Source organism: Coturnix japonica, chromosome 2, assembly GCF_001577835.2.
Source record: "Coturnix japonica isolate 7356 chromosome 2, Coturnix japonica 2.1, whole genome shotgun sequence".
Taxonomy (NCBI): domain Eukaryota; kingdom Metazoa; phylum Chordata; class Aves; order Galliformes; family Phasianidae; genus Coturnix; species Coturnix japonica.
This window is the reverse complement of record NC_029517.1, coordinates 4,841,378-4,855,992: the sequence shown is the minus strand read 5'-3', so window position 1 is coordinate 4,855,992 and position 14,615 is coordinate 4,841,378. Positions and strand designations below refer to the sequence as shown.

General features: G+C 38.4%; 1 protein-coding gene across 6 annotated transcripts in view; it reads right to left on the bottom strand.

Moving 5' to 3' along the window:
* The window catches only part of LOC107308775 (sodium channel protein type 5 subunit alpha-like), a 195,104-nt gene that overhangs the window by 123,530 nt on the left and 56,959 nt on the right, over positions 1-14,615 (bottom strand). For all 6 annotated transcript variants that reach the window (XM_015852888.2, XM_015852891.2, XM_015852892.2 and 3 more), the window contains exon 7: positions 11,260-11,490. In XM_015852888.2, the coding sequence (XP_015708374.1) occupies positions 11,260-11,490 (231 nt within the window). The remainder of the gene's footprint in view (positions 1-11,259; positions 11,491-14,615) is intronic.

The following is a 14,615-nucleotide window of genomic DNA, read 5'->3' as shown; positions in this document are numbered from 1 at the left end:
CAAAACAATAACCAGAAATGGGTTTTGAAGAGATGTCCTAAGGAATACCTCTTGAACCCAAGTGACAACATGGAGGAATGAATAAAAATATTGATATAGAAGCATTATAAATGCAAAATAGAAGACAACAGTTGATGGAGGGTAGATGTATCAGTGTTCTTTGTTTCAGCAGAGAATACAGATCCTCTTTTTACTTAAGTCATAGTGTCAGCCCTACACAACAAGTGTTTGTGAGTTGAGGAGCTCTGCAGGTGTTAGTCTGGAGAGGTTCTCGATTCTAGGCTAACACCCTGTTGTGAAATGCTATAAAAATCAAGAGCGACAGCTTATCCAGGCAGGCTATGCAGAGAATGCCGCTGAACAGATGTGCTGTGGCTTTCTCAGTAAGCTTTGAGCAGTGGAAAAGCCCTTCCCTGCTGCATGCCAAGAAGGAATTACTGTCCACGAGCTTTGAGGTTTGTGAGGGCACGTGATGGTGTTCAGAAGTCACTAGCGCATACCCCCTACTCAGACCACATGCTCTCCTACTTCACTGTATGTTTCGCTTTTCTACAGAAATATCTTGACTGCCAGCAACACCACTGAGTTCAATATGCCCAAGCACCTGTGAAAAACCACCAGAAAAGGGGGAAGAAAGTGGAGTCTTACACATTGCTTCACTCTGCACTTCTGCTTCTGGAACAATTCTGCTTTTCTAAGGACAGATGGTATCTGATTTGGGGCACAAACACTCTGTGATTCAGGGGAAACATGGTACAACCGTAACCGTAACAACAGAAGTTCTGCACCTTGCTAACAAATGGTATTGCTACGTGGTCTGTGGGCATGGGGGGAATGGCTGGGGTTGGACTTGGTGATCTTAGTGGCCTCTTCTAACCTTAATGATTCTATGAACACCTCCTGCTCATCTGAACCAGAAGATACAAACAGCGTCAGAGCACAGAAATAAGGAGGAATGTGAGGTTGTGTACACAAACAAGGCATTTAAAATCTCAAGAAGGTACAAAATCCTGTTGTCTGTTGTTGACAAACATTTACACTCCTAAAATCAGCAATGCAGTGAGTGCTAGGCAATGCATGCTGGGGAATTGTTATGCAGACGCTGCTGGGAGGGGGAACTTCGCCACAGGATCTGCAACTGCACAGTGGAGCACTACCTCTGTGTGCCAAACTTCAGCCTGAAGAAGAGCTGAATTACTGATTCCCTACTGATAAATGAAGGGGGGATTAGAGCATTATGCCTGAGGAGACAAATTGCTGTATTATCAAAAATGCACACAACAATCAATTTGTCATTCAAAGCAAGTTGGTTTGGATTTCGACCAAACATGCCAGGCAATCAGAGCTCTTTAAGGAGGAAGCAGTCATTTCTCTTGCTCTTAAGAACAAACCACTTTGGTATCATATTAGCCTACGGCCTAAGCTTTCTATCACTTAACTCTAACATGAACAAAGAATATAAAGCTCCTTTTTCATTTGCAGTAGGAGCTTATCTATGAAATGTAGACTGCCCCAACAGATAAACACTTTATGAGAACAAGACTTTGTCAATGTCTTGGAAGATTCTCATCGATTTTTGTTACACTTTGTCAGCTTTTATACTGAAAAACTTCTATGTGTCAATAGAAACAAAATAGAGAAACAAAACTGACCGTACTGTATATTTTTTATAATGTCTTAAGTAAAATCAAGACAAAACACGTCATTTTTTTCCACACATGTTTATATGCAAATAATCTAGATCCAAAGTGCTGTTTTCTTTTCTTTTGTGAAAAATCAACTGTATTTTATCTTTTTCCTCCCAACTTACTAAAGGTTTGGTGTTAGTTATGGTGTATGTGAAGTCTTTTTGTAACTTTCCTACAGGAATTTTCAGAGTAAAATAACTACCCAACCTACTTGATTATCAAAATAATAAAGTCAATGATCAGAAAACATTCCCTGTGTATTCGTTTCTGCTTGGCCACACATTATTTATTCTACCGTTGCCAGACAAACATCTATTTTTAAATAATAGAAAACATTTTCTGTCACTGTTTGTAAGTCAGAAATTCAACAGAAACATGTTTTCTAACAACCAGATGCTGTCTTCTCTAAAACATATGTACATTTGTATCAAGTCTAAGCCTCATAAAAACATACTAAGATGCCATATCCCCATTGCACCTGATGCAGCATTACTCGTGGTAGGTTGGTTCCGCTGCCAATAAATAGGTGCAATATAAACCCTTGCCCTAGTGTTGTCTTTACTGGATTGTATTTTAGAAGTGCTGAGCTCAATAAATCAAACTTACAAAAGTGAGTGCTCTTGAAGCAGCTTAATACCTTCTGAGAGTTTTGTCTGCGTACAAAGAACACGATATAGGCCACTGCTTCAGCCAGAGTGAGCCAAGCTCCATGAATCTGGCCCAGGCTCACATCCCTGGCTGTGTACTGGGGGAAGGAAGCTCATCACCTCACTGCAATGAGTGATTGTGCCAGTTGGAAGAAAGGTAGTAGGAGTTTACCTCCATGATAAGGATCATCTCTCTTGGCATTGCCATAATCTAACATTAATACACTCGTTACACCAAAGAGTAAACACTCCTCTAGTCTGTTTTCACTCAGAGGGTGGTGACGCACTGGAACAGGTTGCCCAAGGAGGCTGTGGATGCCCCATCCCTGGAGACATTCAAGGCCAGGCTGGATGTGGCTCTGGGCAGCCTGGTCTGGTGGTTGGCAACCCTGCACATAGCACGGGGGCTGGACCTAGATGATCTTTGAGGTGCTTTGCAACTCAGGCCATTCTATGATTGTAAGATTCTATTTCCTAACTGTTTTGAGGAAAGGATCAATAAAAAATAGATAAAAAATAGGTAACAAATAGCACACAGCACAGTTACATTATTATTATGGGCTGCTAATGGTTGCACTCTGACTGTGCAGTGAGGAAGGTCTGCTCTTCTCCATCACAAGCAAAGGGACCTAATCATAAATGCAACCAAAGAAACACTGCCTGTGAATTCAGCCCTGCTATGAATCTGCTACACTTGTACCTACCTAGAGCAATATAATTTCTCCAGCATCCTCAAAGCTCTTGGTCCCAACTATACCCATCTATGTTTCCTTAGAGCATAGACTCACAACAGAATTAGGAAGATTTGTAAATTGATTATAAATAGCGAGTAGACAAAATTCTCTAGGCTTCCAGTGTCTTCCTTCCAAAGTTCTCAAATGTCTATCATCTCATCTTTTCTACTGTTTTATTCTACACTTTCTCAAAGCTATCAGTTTTTCACGTTTCCACATTGCATCCTTCCACAACAGGAAGGGTCTAATATTCTAACAGGGTAAATATTCACACTGGTTCCCATTGTCAGGAAAAAAAAAAAAAAAAAAAAAAAAAAGAGGCACATTTTCTGTTAACTTCCTCAACAAGATAATAATTAATTCTAATTAAAATTATGCTCCATACCTATATCGCACCACTGAGCAGAAAGCTGCAGGGTAGAAATCTCTACTCCTTTCTGTCTAAAAGGATGAAAAAATTTTCCAGCTGAGAAAAAAATAAGTTCAGCTTAGAAAACACGGTTCTTAAATCCACATTGAGTTCCTTATTCGATGGCCCAACTGAAATGATGTTTTGATTTGTCTTACCACTAAGTCATCAGAAATTGAATATATATATATAGAATGATATTTAAAAGCTGCTCTTTACACAAGTGTAATTATATATATATATATATTATCACACTTGTGTAAAGAGCAGTGTTCAAATATCATTAGTCACTGCCCAGAGTAGAGTCCTCTGGCTGACTTTCTAACAAAAACTTTAGAGAGGTGTCTGTTATCTTGGACTATTTATTGCAGCCATACGGGTGCACGCTGGTTGGAGAATTTCCCTCTGTGCTACGGCTGGCATGGAGTACTGACAGCCAACAAATAGACAGATCCAAATTTAAAATGCAGTTCAGAAAGCCCCGTCACCTTACAGTTGTGATGTGTGACACAGAAACGAAATAGATAACACCCCTTCCTCACCCTTTTGCCCACCGGCACAAACACACCGTACCTCCTGGTAATATATAATAATTAAAATGAATCCTTGCTGCACTTGCTGTGTGCACACTGTGTCACTCACAGTGAAATCTCTAATAAATGAAATTGAGTTTGAAGATGAAAAATGTGCCTCTCACAAAAGCGATGGAACAGGCTGTATTAAGGGTATTATTAGGGAAGAATGCTTGGGAATAAATGGCACTGCCAGTTAGTTCTTCCCTGCTAAAAGGGGTTGTAAATAATTATAATAATGAAGTACTCTCCTGTTGCTCACCCCTGACAGGGGATCTGGTTCTCTTCCTCTCTTCCCTGGCATGTGCTGTTGTCAGTGCCCCTGCTGAGTTTTAGAATCATGGAATTGGTTGGAAGGGACTCCTGCCACTTTCATAGAATCACAGAGTGGCCTGGGTTGAAAAGGACCACAATGATCATCCAGTTTCAACCCCCTGCTATGTGCAGGGTTGCCAGCCACCAGACCAGGCTGCCCAGAGCCACATCCAGCCAGGCCTTGAATGTCTCCAGGGATGGGGCATCCATAACCTCCTTGGGCAACCTGTTCCAGCGCATCACCACCCCTCTCAGTGAAGAACTTCCTCTAAAGAAACAGGAGAAGTTAATTGTGAGGACATTATGGGAAAAGAGTCTAACAGATACTCCATCAAGGTTGCCACAGCATGGCATGGAGACCACATCAACCCCTTAAGCATTTTGAGCCAAGTGATGCAGGAGACAACACCAAGCAATAAACACAGGGTGCTGGCTTTCAGTAATCTTCAGATCCCCTCCTTTCATGCCCATGTCTGGTCAGTCACAGACCCATACGCCTGGAGCTGAAGGCTGTGCAGTGTATAACTAAAAGCATATTTAGTGCCACTTGTTTAGACAAGTGCTTCACATGAATAGGCAGCAAAATGCTGAAGTGCGGGCTCTGAAAGTTTTGTAGAGGGCCGTTTTGTTGTGTTTTATAGATATATATATGTGCGTGTATATATCACATAAAGGAATTCAGATCAAAAGATGCTACAAGGGTTGAATGCATTTGTGATTACAGACAGATGCCAAACACACACACACACACACACACACACATATATACAGAAGAAAACACTCTTGCTTGCATTGTGATAAAGAAACCAGATGAATTGGATCAAAAACTGACTGGGAAACAAAAGTTTGAGATGAAAAATCATTGTGTCTCTGAAGGCTAAGAGGGCTATGCCTGCACTGCTTTAGTACAAGTACAAATGAAAGAGAGGGTGAGCAGAGAGGTGAGAAAATCTACTGACGGCACAGTATTTTCCAGGTAAGTCAAGTCCAAGGCCAGGACTGAATGAGGAACACTACAGAGGCCTACACCACTAAGAAAATAGGTGGAGAAAGGCAAAGGCAGATACTGTGTCCTCAGAATGTGAAGTAAAGCAAAAGAGAAAATCTCACCCAACCATAACCCTGTTAAGTTTTAAGCTCTCTGCAACAGTTCAGGTTAGAGATTTGTGCTTCTGTGGAATAATAAGCTGTGAAGAAAGAAAAATGTAACGCTGAGATGCAGGAGGAAAGGGATGCAGCGCCATATTGGAGCAAAATTGCCAATGTATAAACCAGTGGCTTGTGTCATCCAGAAGACTCCAGGGGGCCATTCTGAGCCAAAGACAGATGTTGCCTAAGGTAAACCAAACTGAGTGAGCCTGGCAACTCCCATGTTCCATCCCCACCTCAGTTGGGTGAATTCTGCACTGATGGAAAGTATCAGGAGAAAATATTTCTTAATGTTTAAAGCCAGGACAATAAGAGAAAGCAGTGGTGTGAGCTGTTCTGCGCTCGTAGGCTGCTCAGAGTTAAAAGACAGAGCTACCTCCCACCTTAGCAAGGCTTGCTATTGCTGAGCCCACAGCAAGCAGAAGTCCATGGAGATGCTCCAAGGGGCACAGAAATGGTTCTTTCAAGTGCTCCTTTGAATAGCACTGTCTGGGTCAAGTGGTATGTTCTTTGGTAGCTTATGAGCAATTTGAGGGTGCAGGAAAATTCTCAGACAGCTGGGTTTCATCTTTTGTGGCAGGTCCTTCCTCTAGAAGATTTCTCTATGAGCAATAATAATGCATCAACAAGAGCAAAAGAAATGTATCTGGAGGACACATCCTTCTTTTCTACAAACTGTTCCAAAGCCCTTTCACCACAAAGTTAAAAAATAATGTTGTTGGATTGTTAGGAAGAGGTTGTATTGGATACACCAGCACAGCACCTGTGCATCTCTGAACCTTGTACTACTTCTGGCTCCTTCTTTTTCTATGTACCTTAAAACATAGAAGTGCACGGGTACAATACTCACGTTAATAACACATCACTGTATTAATGTTTGAGCATTTACTAAGCAATTTATCAGAAGATCCACAGCACCTGCACAAAGCCACAACATTTACTGTTAACGGTGGAGTAATGCGAGTAGATTCCATCCTGACAAGCGCCGTATGAAAGCTGAGAGTGGTTCTTTGTCTTAATCATTGATTCGCACACAATCATACATAATAAAACACCTCTTCCAGTCTCAACCTGATTTATTGCTTCCCTCTTTTCTCCCACCTCCATAATTACTCATCCAACACTCACTGTCTTCTATTACCACCTCAGACAACACCTAAAACACTTCAGCGCTTCCCAAACACGATGCATCTATTATGTAACTTGGACATCATTATTTTTTATACTCTTCTCATGCAGTTTCAGAATATCTCTTTGTACAGCTCAATTTCAGTGATTCTTAAAGCGAAAATGAAGCAACTCTCCAGGCAGAGCTAACAACTGGGCATGAGAGTTAGAAAAAATATATGTGTAGACACACATCTACATACACACACCTATATTTTTACATACTCACATATGCATGCCTAGACATCCTTGCTTTATTGGCCTTATTTTATTGGCCCATTTTATCTAGGACATCAAAGAGGAGGATGTGGAAAGACTTTTGAAGTATTTTATATTGACTGCTGGGATGGAACTGCCCTGATTCAGCAGCTCTGAGCAGTCAGGCTGGCTCTGATTGCATTCACACCTCATGCAAGAGCCACAAGCCTGAGACCCCTTCTTCAGCCAAGAAGACCATAATTCTGATGGGTAGCACATCACCGTTCAGCAAGCTGCTCTATAAACAGAGGCTACCTATGAAGAGTTCACACGCTCGTCTACCTTAGGTATCTAATATGGCTGGTTTACTTGGACCACCTCCCTAAAATGTCTATTATGGGTTAGAGATAAGAAATGAAACAGGCTCCTCCAAAGGGCTCCTCAGAAACTTTCTTCTCCAAATCTTTCTTATTGCTTGGTTAGATGTATTTGGGATCTGCAGAGTCTAGGACATAAACTTAATGTATAGAAACATCTTCCTAATAAAGAACTCAAAGTAACTATGATTATTTTAGGTGACCATATAGACACTGAGTTAAACTGTATATAGGTATTTCCTTTTCTCAGACCTCCAGTATGACTTCAGAAAAAGAGAAAAAGCACTGTCATGAAATGAGTGCCAGAAAGCACTCTGTAATAAGAAATAGCAACCTTGAAAAGTCTATTTTTAAGCTATAAAAGTGGCAGGTAATTCCTCCTGCCAACAAGTTAATAAAACTTTAACAATACTATTATTGTTATTGTTGTCCACAGCATGGACAATAGTGTTTTATTTCACTTTACAAGACACCAATTTAGAGAGAAAACATACATAGCACATTCAGAACCTCTCAATTAAGGTATTTAGTTTAAAGGAAAAGAAAACGCGGGGTTTTGAGACTACTGCTTTAAGAATGTTTTAATAATATTTTTACTATATTTTTAAGGGTTTTTTCTTCAGTATTTCATTTGTGCTCAATACTCAGTCTGAACTTTGTTCTACAAAAGCACACACGATTTAAACTCAGATTCCTACTCACTATTTACTGATGAGTCAATAATCCATTTTAGTAATGGAACACATAAATTACATTAAAAATTCTATAATCATCAGCCAGGAGACTCAACTACTTTCAGTCCTTTGGTACATCTTTTACTCTCTCTAAACCAGTGACAGTTCTGAGTTCATATACCTTTCAGTCCACTCTGACTCATACATTCATAGAGCTTCACTTCATAAAATACGCCTTTAATTTTAACACCACAACCTAAGGCTTTTAAGCATGCTATTTCCAGCTAATTTCCTAGAAATCTTTACAAGTATTGGAACTAACCTTGTAGTTCTGCAGTCACCTGGCATTTCTAAACCATTAGCCCTCCTAAAGATAACTGGTAGCTTAATAATTTTGATATTGATATACTGATCAGATGATTTTCACATTGCCATGGATGTAAACTATCCTATTTTGCACTTTATTTCCCTTTATTTTATTTTCATATATGCTGCATCTACAACTTCATATTATCAGGTTTATTATTAATATCTACAAATAATCCTCTTTGGTCCTCTGTAGTCCTTTAGCAAATCTAGAAATGCAGATATGAAAAATAAAATCACTTATCATTAGCCGGTATTTTCCCAGATGAATTAGTTATATCTGTATTTTTAACTCTGCACAGACTGTAGCATTAGCATTTGACATCAAGATATTCTTAGCCTAAATCTATCTACTAGATAGATATCTATCTAGTAAAAGGAATGGGAAAGTCCTCCTCTTCATCATGAAATATGCCCACTGAAAGGCAATTTTTTGACATGCATCTTTGCTGTGAGTAGACAGTAAGGAGATAAGTAGATGTCTCACCCTGCCATGACTGCCATACATAAACTGAGAAACCATCGGCATGTGACCAGGCAAAGTTTCTCTCACAGAATTAAGCTTTCAGTGACAATGATAAAAAATAAAAAATAAAAAAAATACAAGTCCTCTTTTTGATAGAGAAAACAAAAATATTCAGTGTCATTTCTGTATTCCAGAATTTAGCCATTGGGGAACCTGAATGAAATAAATCTCTGTGAATTCTCCCATTGAATCCCCAGGCACAAGGCTTTTGACTCTTGTTTTTCTAAGGTGCCTGGCATTTCCTTCACTCGCAATAGCCATTGGAATCTGCAATTTCAGAGGTGTTATTATAAACCTCTGGTAGTGCTTAGTTTTTTCCTTTCTGGTGGATTGTTGTTTTTATTGTTATTACTATTATTCCTTCTCCAAAATGAGTTACTCAGCTGCACTGGTTTTGAATTCTCCAAGGAGCTTCTGTAATTGTCTATATTCTCTTTGAATGAACTTTGCTATCTCAGTTTGACCAATTCTCTTCTCTAGATCATCCTCAGAATAAACAGTGACACCACTCTGTATCTTAATATATTCAGCTTTTTATTTAATTTGGTCTGCCCACACTTTAATTTAACTGTATATATTGCTTAATTCCCTGAAGTACTTGAAATTTGGACTGTTATTAAATTGTGGCCAGTACTACTCTGTTAAACAGTCACTTCATTTCACCATAATGCTTATGCAAAATGGAATATAAAACACTATTCCATCTAGTTACAAAGTGAGCCAGTCCTTCCATTTCTGAATTGCTTCAGCGTAATAGTCAACATTTAATGAAAATCCTACTTAATATTGTTCTTCCTAGTCTAATTGCTGAGCCACTTTCTTCAGCTTTTCAAAAAATACTTCATTATTCTTATTTTGAGGTCAGTACATTTTCCTGATAGATCTGCTTTTCTTCTACTTCTTCAGTGGCCTTTTGTACTGACTCTTTGTTTCAACTATTCAAACAATTCTTGTCCATCTGTTGTAATTGACAGCCATTTGCCATAATGCACTACATCTTTATTTTCCAATATTATGAAAACATGAAAACATCAATTGTCAGTGTTATTGCATACTATTAATACCGCATGGTCAAACCTTAATTCGCTTTAATCAACCATCTCAACAAGTTGATAATCTTTGCAATAGGGAAATCCACTCTAGTGATAACACTCGTAGCTTCATGACCATATTAACCATAGCTGGATTTACTAAAATAGCATCCCTCAAGTTCTCCACATCAGCACCATGCAAATAAACTTGTCTAAGGCATGTTGGAGCAGATGCAGAATCCCTCCCATTTAAAGCAGTGCTGCAGCAGGCCTTGAGAGTAACTCTTTTTTTTTATTAAAGACAACGAGTGTTGCATTTACCCTTCTTCCACTCTCAGAGAACTGGATTATCTTCACAGCTCCATTACATAAAATCATAATGTAATATCCCAAGTTGGAAGGGATCCATAAGGATCAGGAGCCTGACTCGGGTATACACTGCAGACAACTGGGGTAGAGAAATGAGGACTGTTGGGTCCCCATCATAAGAGCAGAGATACTCTATGTTATTTCCCACCAATGAAATTTTCAGTTAATGAGTATACTATGGTGTTGATTCTTCCCAAAATAAATAAAATACCAAAAGTCACTGAACACCAGCTCCCAGAAAGGCACACTGGTCTGGTTGCTTCCTTCTCTTGAGAGTATCATTTAATGTTATCAGATATGAGCCAACGTCCACTGCAGTCACTGGGAATTGTCTTGTGTTTATGAGGGTTTTATAGCAAGCCCAGCTAATTGCTGGGTTCCCTGTTTACATTCTGAAGTTTATTCACATGAAAAGCATTTCTCTTTCTTTTTGTTTGTTTGTTTTAATTTATGTTAATAAATGAGTTCAGTGAACCTATTTCATTGTAACTCAAAGTCTAGCAGACTGTAGAGTATTAAAAATTGCTTTGAACTAGAAAATAAGTCTTTTGATAATAAACATCACAGCACCAGATACTGTAGGATGGTCCAATCCAGATAATGAGTTAAGACCCTAATAGCATGAAATTTCCTTAAAAAAATGCTCCTGGGATTTTTCAATATAATAAATGCTCAGCTTTGCTGTTAGATTTTTAAGACTTTCAATTCAAAGTTTCAAGTTTTGCCATAAGATTATACAGCTATAAATGATCTTAAAGGAACAGCACACAGAAGAGACCTACAAACAGAGCTGAAATTTTGGATATACCCTAAAGCTGTGAAAATCGTTGGCGAGGCGACAAGGTGCTCAGCCAGCATTAGGAAAGCACTAGGAAACTTTCAGCGTGAACTGTGAAGGCACAGTAGAAAACACTACCCAATCTTTCCAAACCACATCAACACAGTGAAGACGTAGTCACAGCCACATCTGCTGTATCTGCATCTGTTGTACCAATCAGTACTGACTGATTTGATAATAAACAAGATAAAGAATTTACCTGGATCATTAAGAAATTCCTCTGAGTTGTTCCATGTTCTGCCATCCAAGTACAACGTGCCATTGGTGAAGTTAAACTGCGTGTAGTCCCTCACACACTTGTGTCTCAAGTTGCCCATAAAGAGCTGGAGGCCTATCAGAGCAAAAACACTGAGACAAAACACCGTCAGGATCATCACATCCGACAGCTTCTTCACCGACTGGATCAGGGCACCCACAATGGTCTTCAGTCCTAGGGAGATAAAAGCCAATAGTTTATGGATTGAGACGCTGAAAGATATGTACAGATACTTTTTATGATGAAAATCTGTATAGAAGGAAAAATTGGAAGGGTTTCTATTACACGTTTGTAATTTGACAGCGGAAACAGGAGACAAGTGATCACCATGAACACTCAGTTTGGTTTGCTATCATCTGGACAAAAGTCTTGGTGTTGCTCTTACACAAATACTCATTTAAAAATGAATTGAAAGATCTGGATGGAGGAACAGTGAGAAAAGAAAATAATCATGGTTAAAGAAAGTACGAAAAGTCTTTTATATATTCATGGAGCTGCAGTAAAGACTGTAAAACCTAAATCCCACTGACTTTTGAGAACATTAATTAGTTTTAACCAGTTGGGTGATTGATAACTTTATCCCTCACTTAAACAGATAAAGAAGCATGGAAATGTTATTTGTTGCCTGATTATTTGACATTTTTTAGTGCCAGATTCTGCTCACTGTTCTCACATGAGTAATTCCTCTCCCTTCAATTCATTTGCTTGAGACAACAAAAATTTGGGATTAGAAGAAAACCAAATAATATGGACAACCAAGTAAATCCAGTGGAAACACTGTAAAATAACCTGAGATTCCAGTAATACCTGGGCAAAGTGAATCATTTTATAATATGCTAATGGAGATAAATCATCTTATTATAATCACCAAAGGTTTTAGTAACACATACTGTCTTCTGTTTCAGTCTAATTTCATCCTATAACACTAGATTCATATTATTATCCTGTAAGCATATAGATATAAATAATTATACTGTTTTCCAAATGAGTATTATTTGCTTGTTAGGGATATCAGCACTATCTGAGCTGGTTGCATGACGTCAATACAACAAAACCTACTTTATAACCCCTTCTATAGAGTGCCTCCTGTAGTTGGACATTAATACCAACTGCTCAATGGTAGCAGATTTGTTGTTTCTTTACTACGTACATTTAATGAATACTCAGTAAGTAGTAACCAGTGCTTCTGATAATCAGTGTTACTAGTATGGCAGCAGTAAAAGAAAGTGAGTTAAATAGAAAAATAGAAAATGCAAAGAGGAAACATGAGGAATTCTCCTGGGCAATACTCAGAAGCATGTAGAATTGCTCACTGAATATGAACATACACATTAAATCTCAGTTCCCTGGAATTCCACCCCAAGAGTCTGGCAGTAATGAAGGTTGAGTTAGTGCTGTATAATTTAAAATAATGTAAAAAACGTACTTCAGGGTGTGTAGGAAGGCAAAATGCATTTTTGGTCTTGCTTAAAATTGTAGATAAAGTAATGGGAAATCATAGATCCTTAAAGGAAGATAATCTGCTAGAATGGAACCCAGGTCTAGCCATCCCAAATTTAGCAGCCTAAAATATTGCAGTCCCGCATAAGGCATTGCAATTAGGTTAACCTATAAATGGTATTAATGACTATAAAATGGTCTTCCAACCAAATGGAACTGAATCTGATGTGGGGAAAAACACTGTCTCTAAATTCTGTGCTTGCTTCTTCAAAGATAGTTCGTGCCACAACACACACACACAAAAAAAAAAAAAAAAAAAAAAGGTAAAGGCTCAAAAGTTCCCTCCTCTGTATAAAAACAAGGCAAAAGATATTGCAGTACAAATTCTACTCAAAAGCTGGATATTCATGGGATCAGCACTCCTTGACAGAAACAGATTTTGAAGATGTGGTCAGTTCTGTTCAGGTATCTATATGAAAGTTAGCTTTGAACTTCCTGTGTTCATTTCTAGGTTTGATGACCAATTTTGATTCATAAATGAAAAGCATAGCTTTTCCGTTAGTCTAGTCTTGGGTAAACTTTATGTCTGAAGTTAAACAGGTTTTAGTTGTAGTGCAATTCTGAAGGGCTTTCCTGTGTCTCACCCTCACCCAGCTATGAGACTGCTATTAAACAAACAACGAGGTGGGAAAAAAGGAATATAATTTATAAATGCAATATTTATTTTATACTCCAATATTATGACATTTTCTCTGTGACTTTCAGTGTCAGCTGTCCTTTAAACACACAGATGTTTCTTCCCTGAAGCTGGTGGAACAGGAAATCTGAACGCAAACTGAGCTTTAAAAAAGGGAAAATGGCCAAACCACAAATTCTTTTGCTTCAGTGCCCTCTGTGAAATCCCTGCAGTACATTCATTTGTTTGTAATACAAATACCAGCTTGGGGCCTGCATTTGTACCACTCAAGTACACTAATTAATCTTATTCACATTAGCTAAGACAATGGGAGAACTAATGTAAATAGGGATAATATTGGGAAACAAGACCTACAAGGCACTAGTCACCAGTAAAGACTATCTGCTTTCAAATGCAGACCCAGTTATTGTTAATTTCAAGGTCATTTCATGAAACACACTTTTCTCAGTTTACTTACTGAGGTTTTAAATAGAAGACTATTCCTATGCTGTTTGTTTTGTAAGTTAATTCCTTGCAGATATCAAATAATTTCTTTACAAGAGGGCTTTCTGCTTCACTTTTTTTTTCTATTTTATTTTTTTAAATAGCATATAGACTTGTGAGCAGCTCAGGAATGCTTTACTAATACAATTGCTGTAATTAATGACCACTTAAAAATAACTTGTACTCTGTCTTCTGGAAATTTGTTGCAACTTTTTAAGAAAATAACTTCAGGAGTTGTATACTTACAGTCTAACTGTGTTATTTTCTCACTCTTTAAAAAGAAAATTTGCCCATAAAGTTAAATAGCATCCATCAAGTCGCTTGGCACAATCCATTGCTAGTGTTTAAATCACCATTCATTTCATCTTCCTGTGTATGGTGAATTGGAGGGTGAAGGGTAAATAAGGACAACCAGAACCTCTTGCAGGTGCTCCACATTGCTCTGAAGCAATCCCCGTGTTTTGTAAAAGCAATGCTAGATACACTCAAATTTAGAGTGCTGCTAAATCTTCTAGACAAATAATCCTCCTTTGAAATATTGCCAATCAGAGCACTGCAATATAGCTTAACAGAAGTTACTATTTATGGGGCATTAAAGGCATTTACTTAATTCTTGCAAGTCAAACACCAAACCAGGCATCATGCAGCAAAAACAGAGGAGCTGATCTAGAGCTGAGTA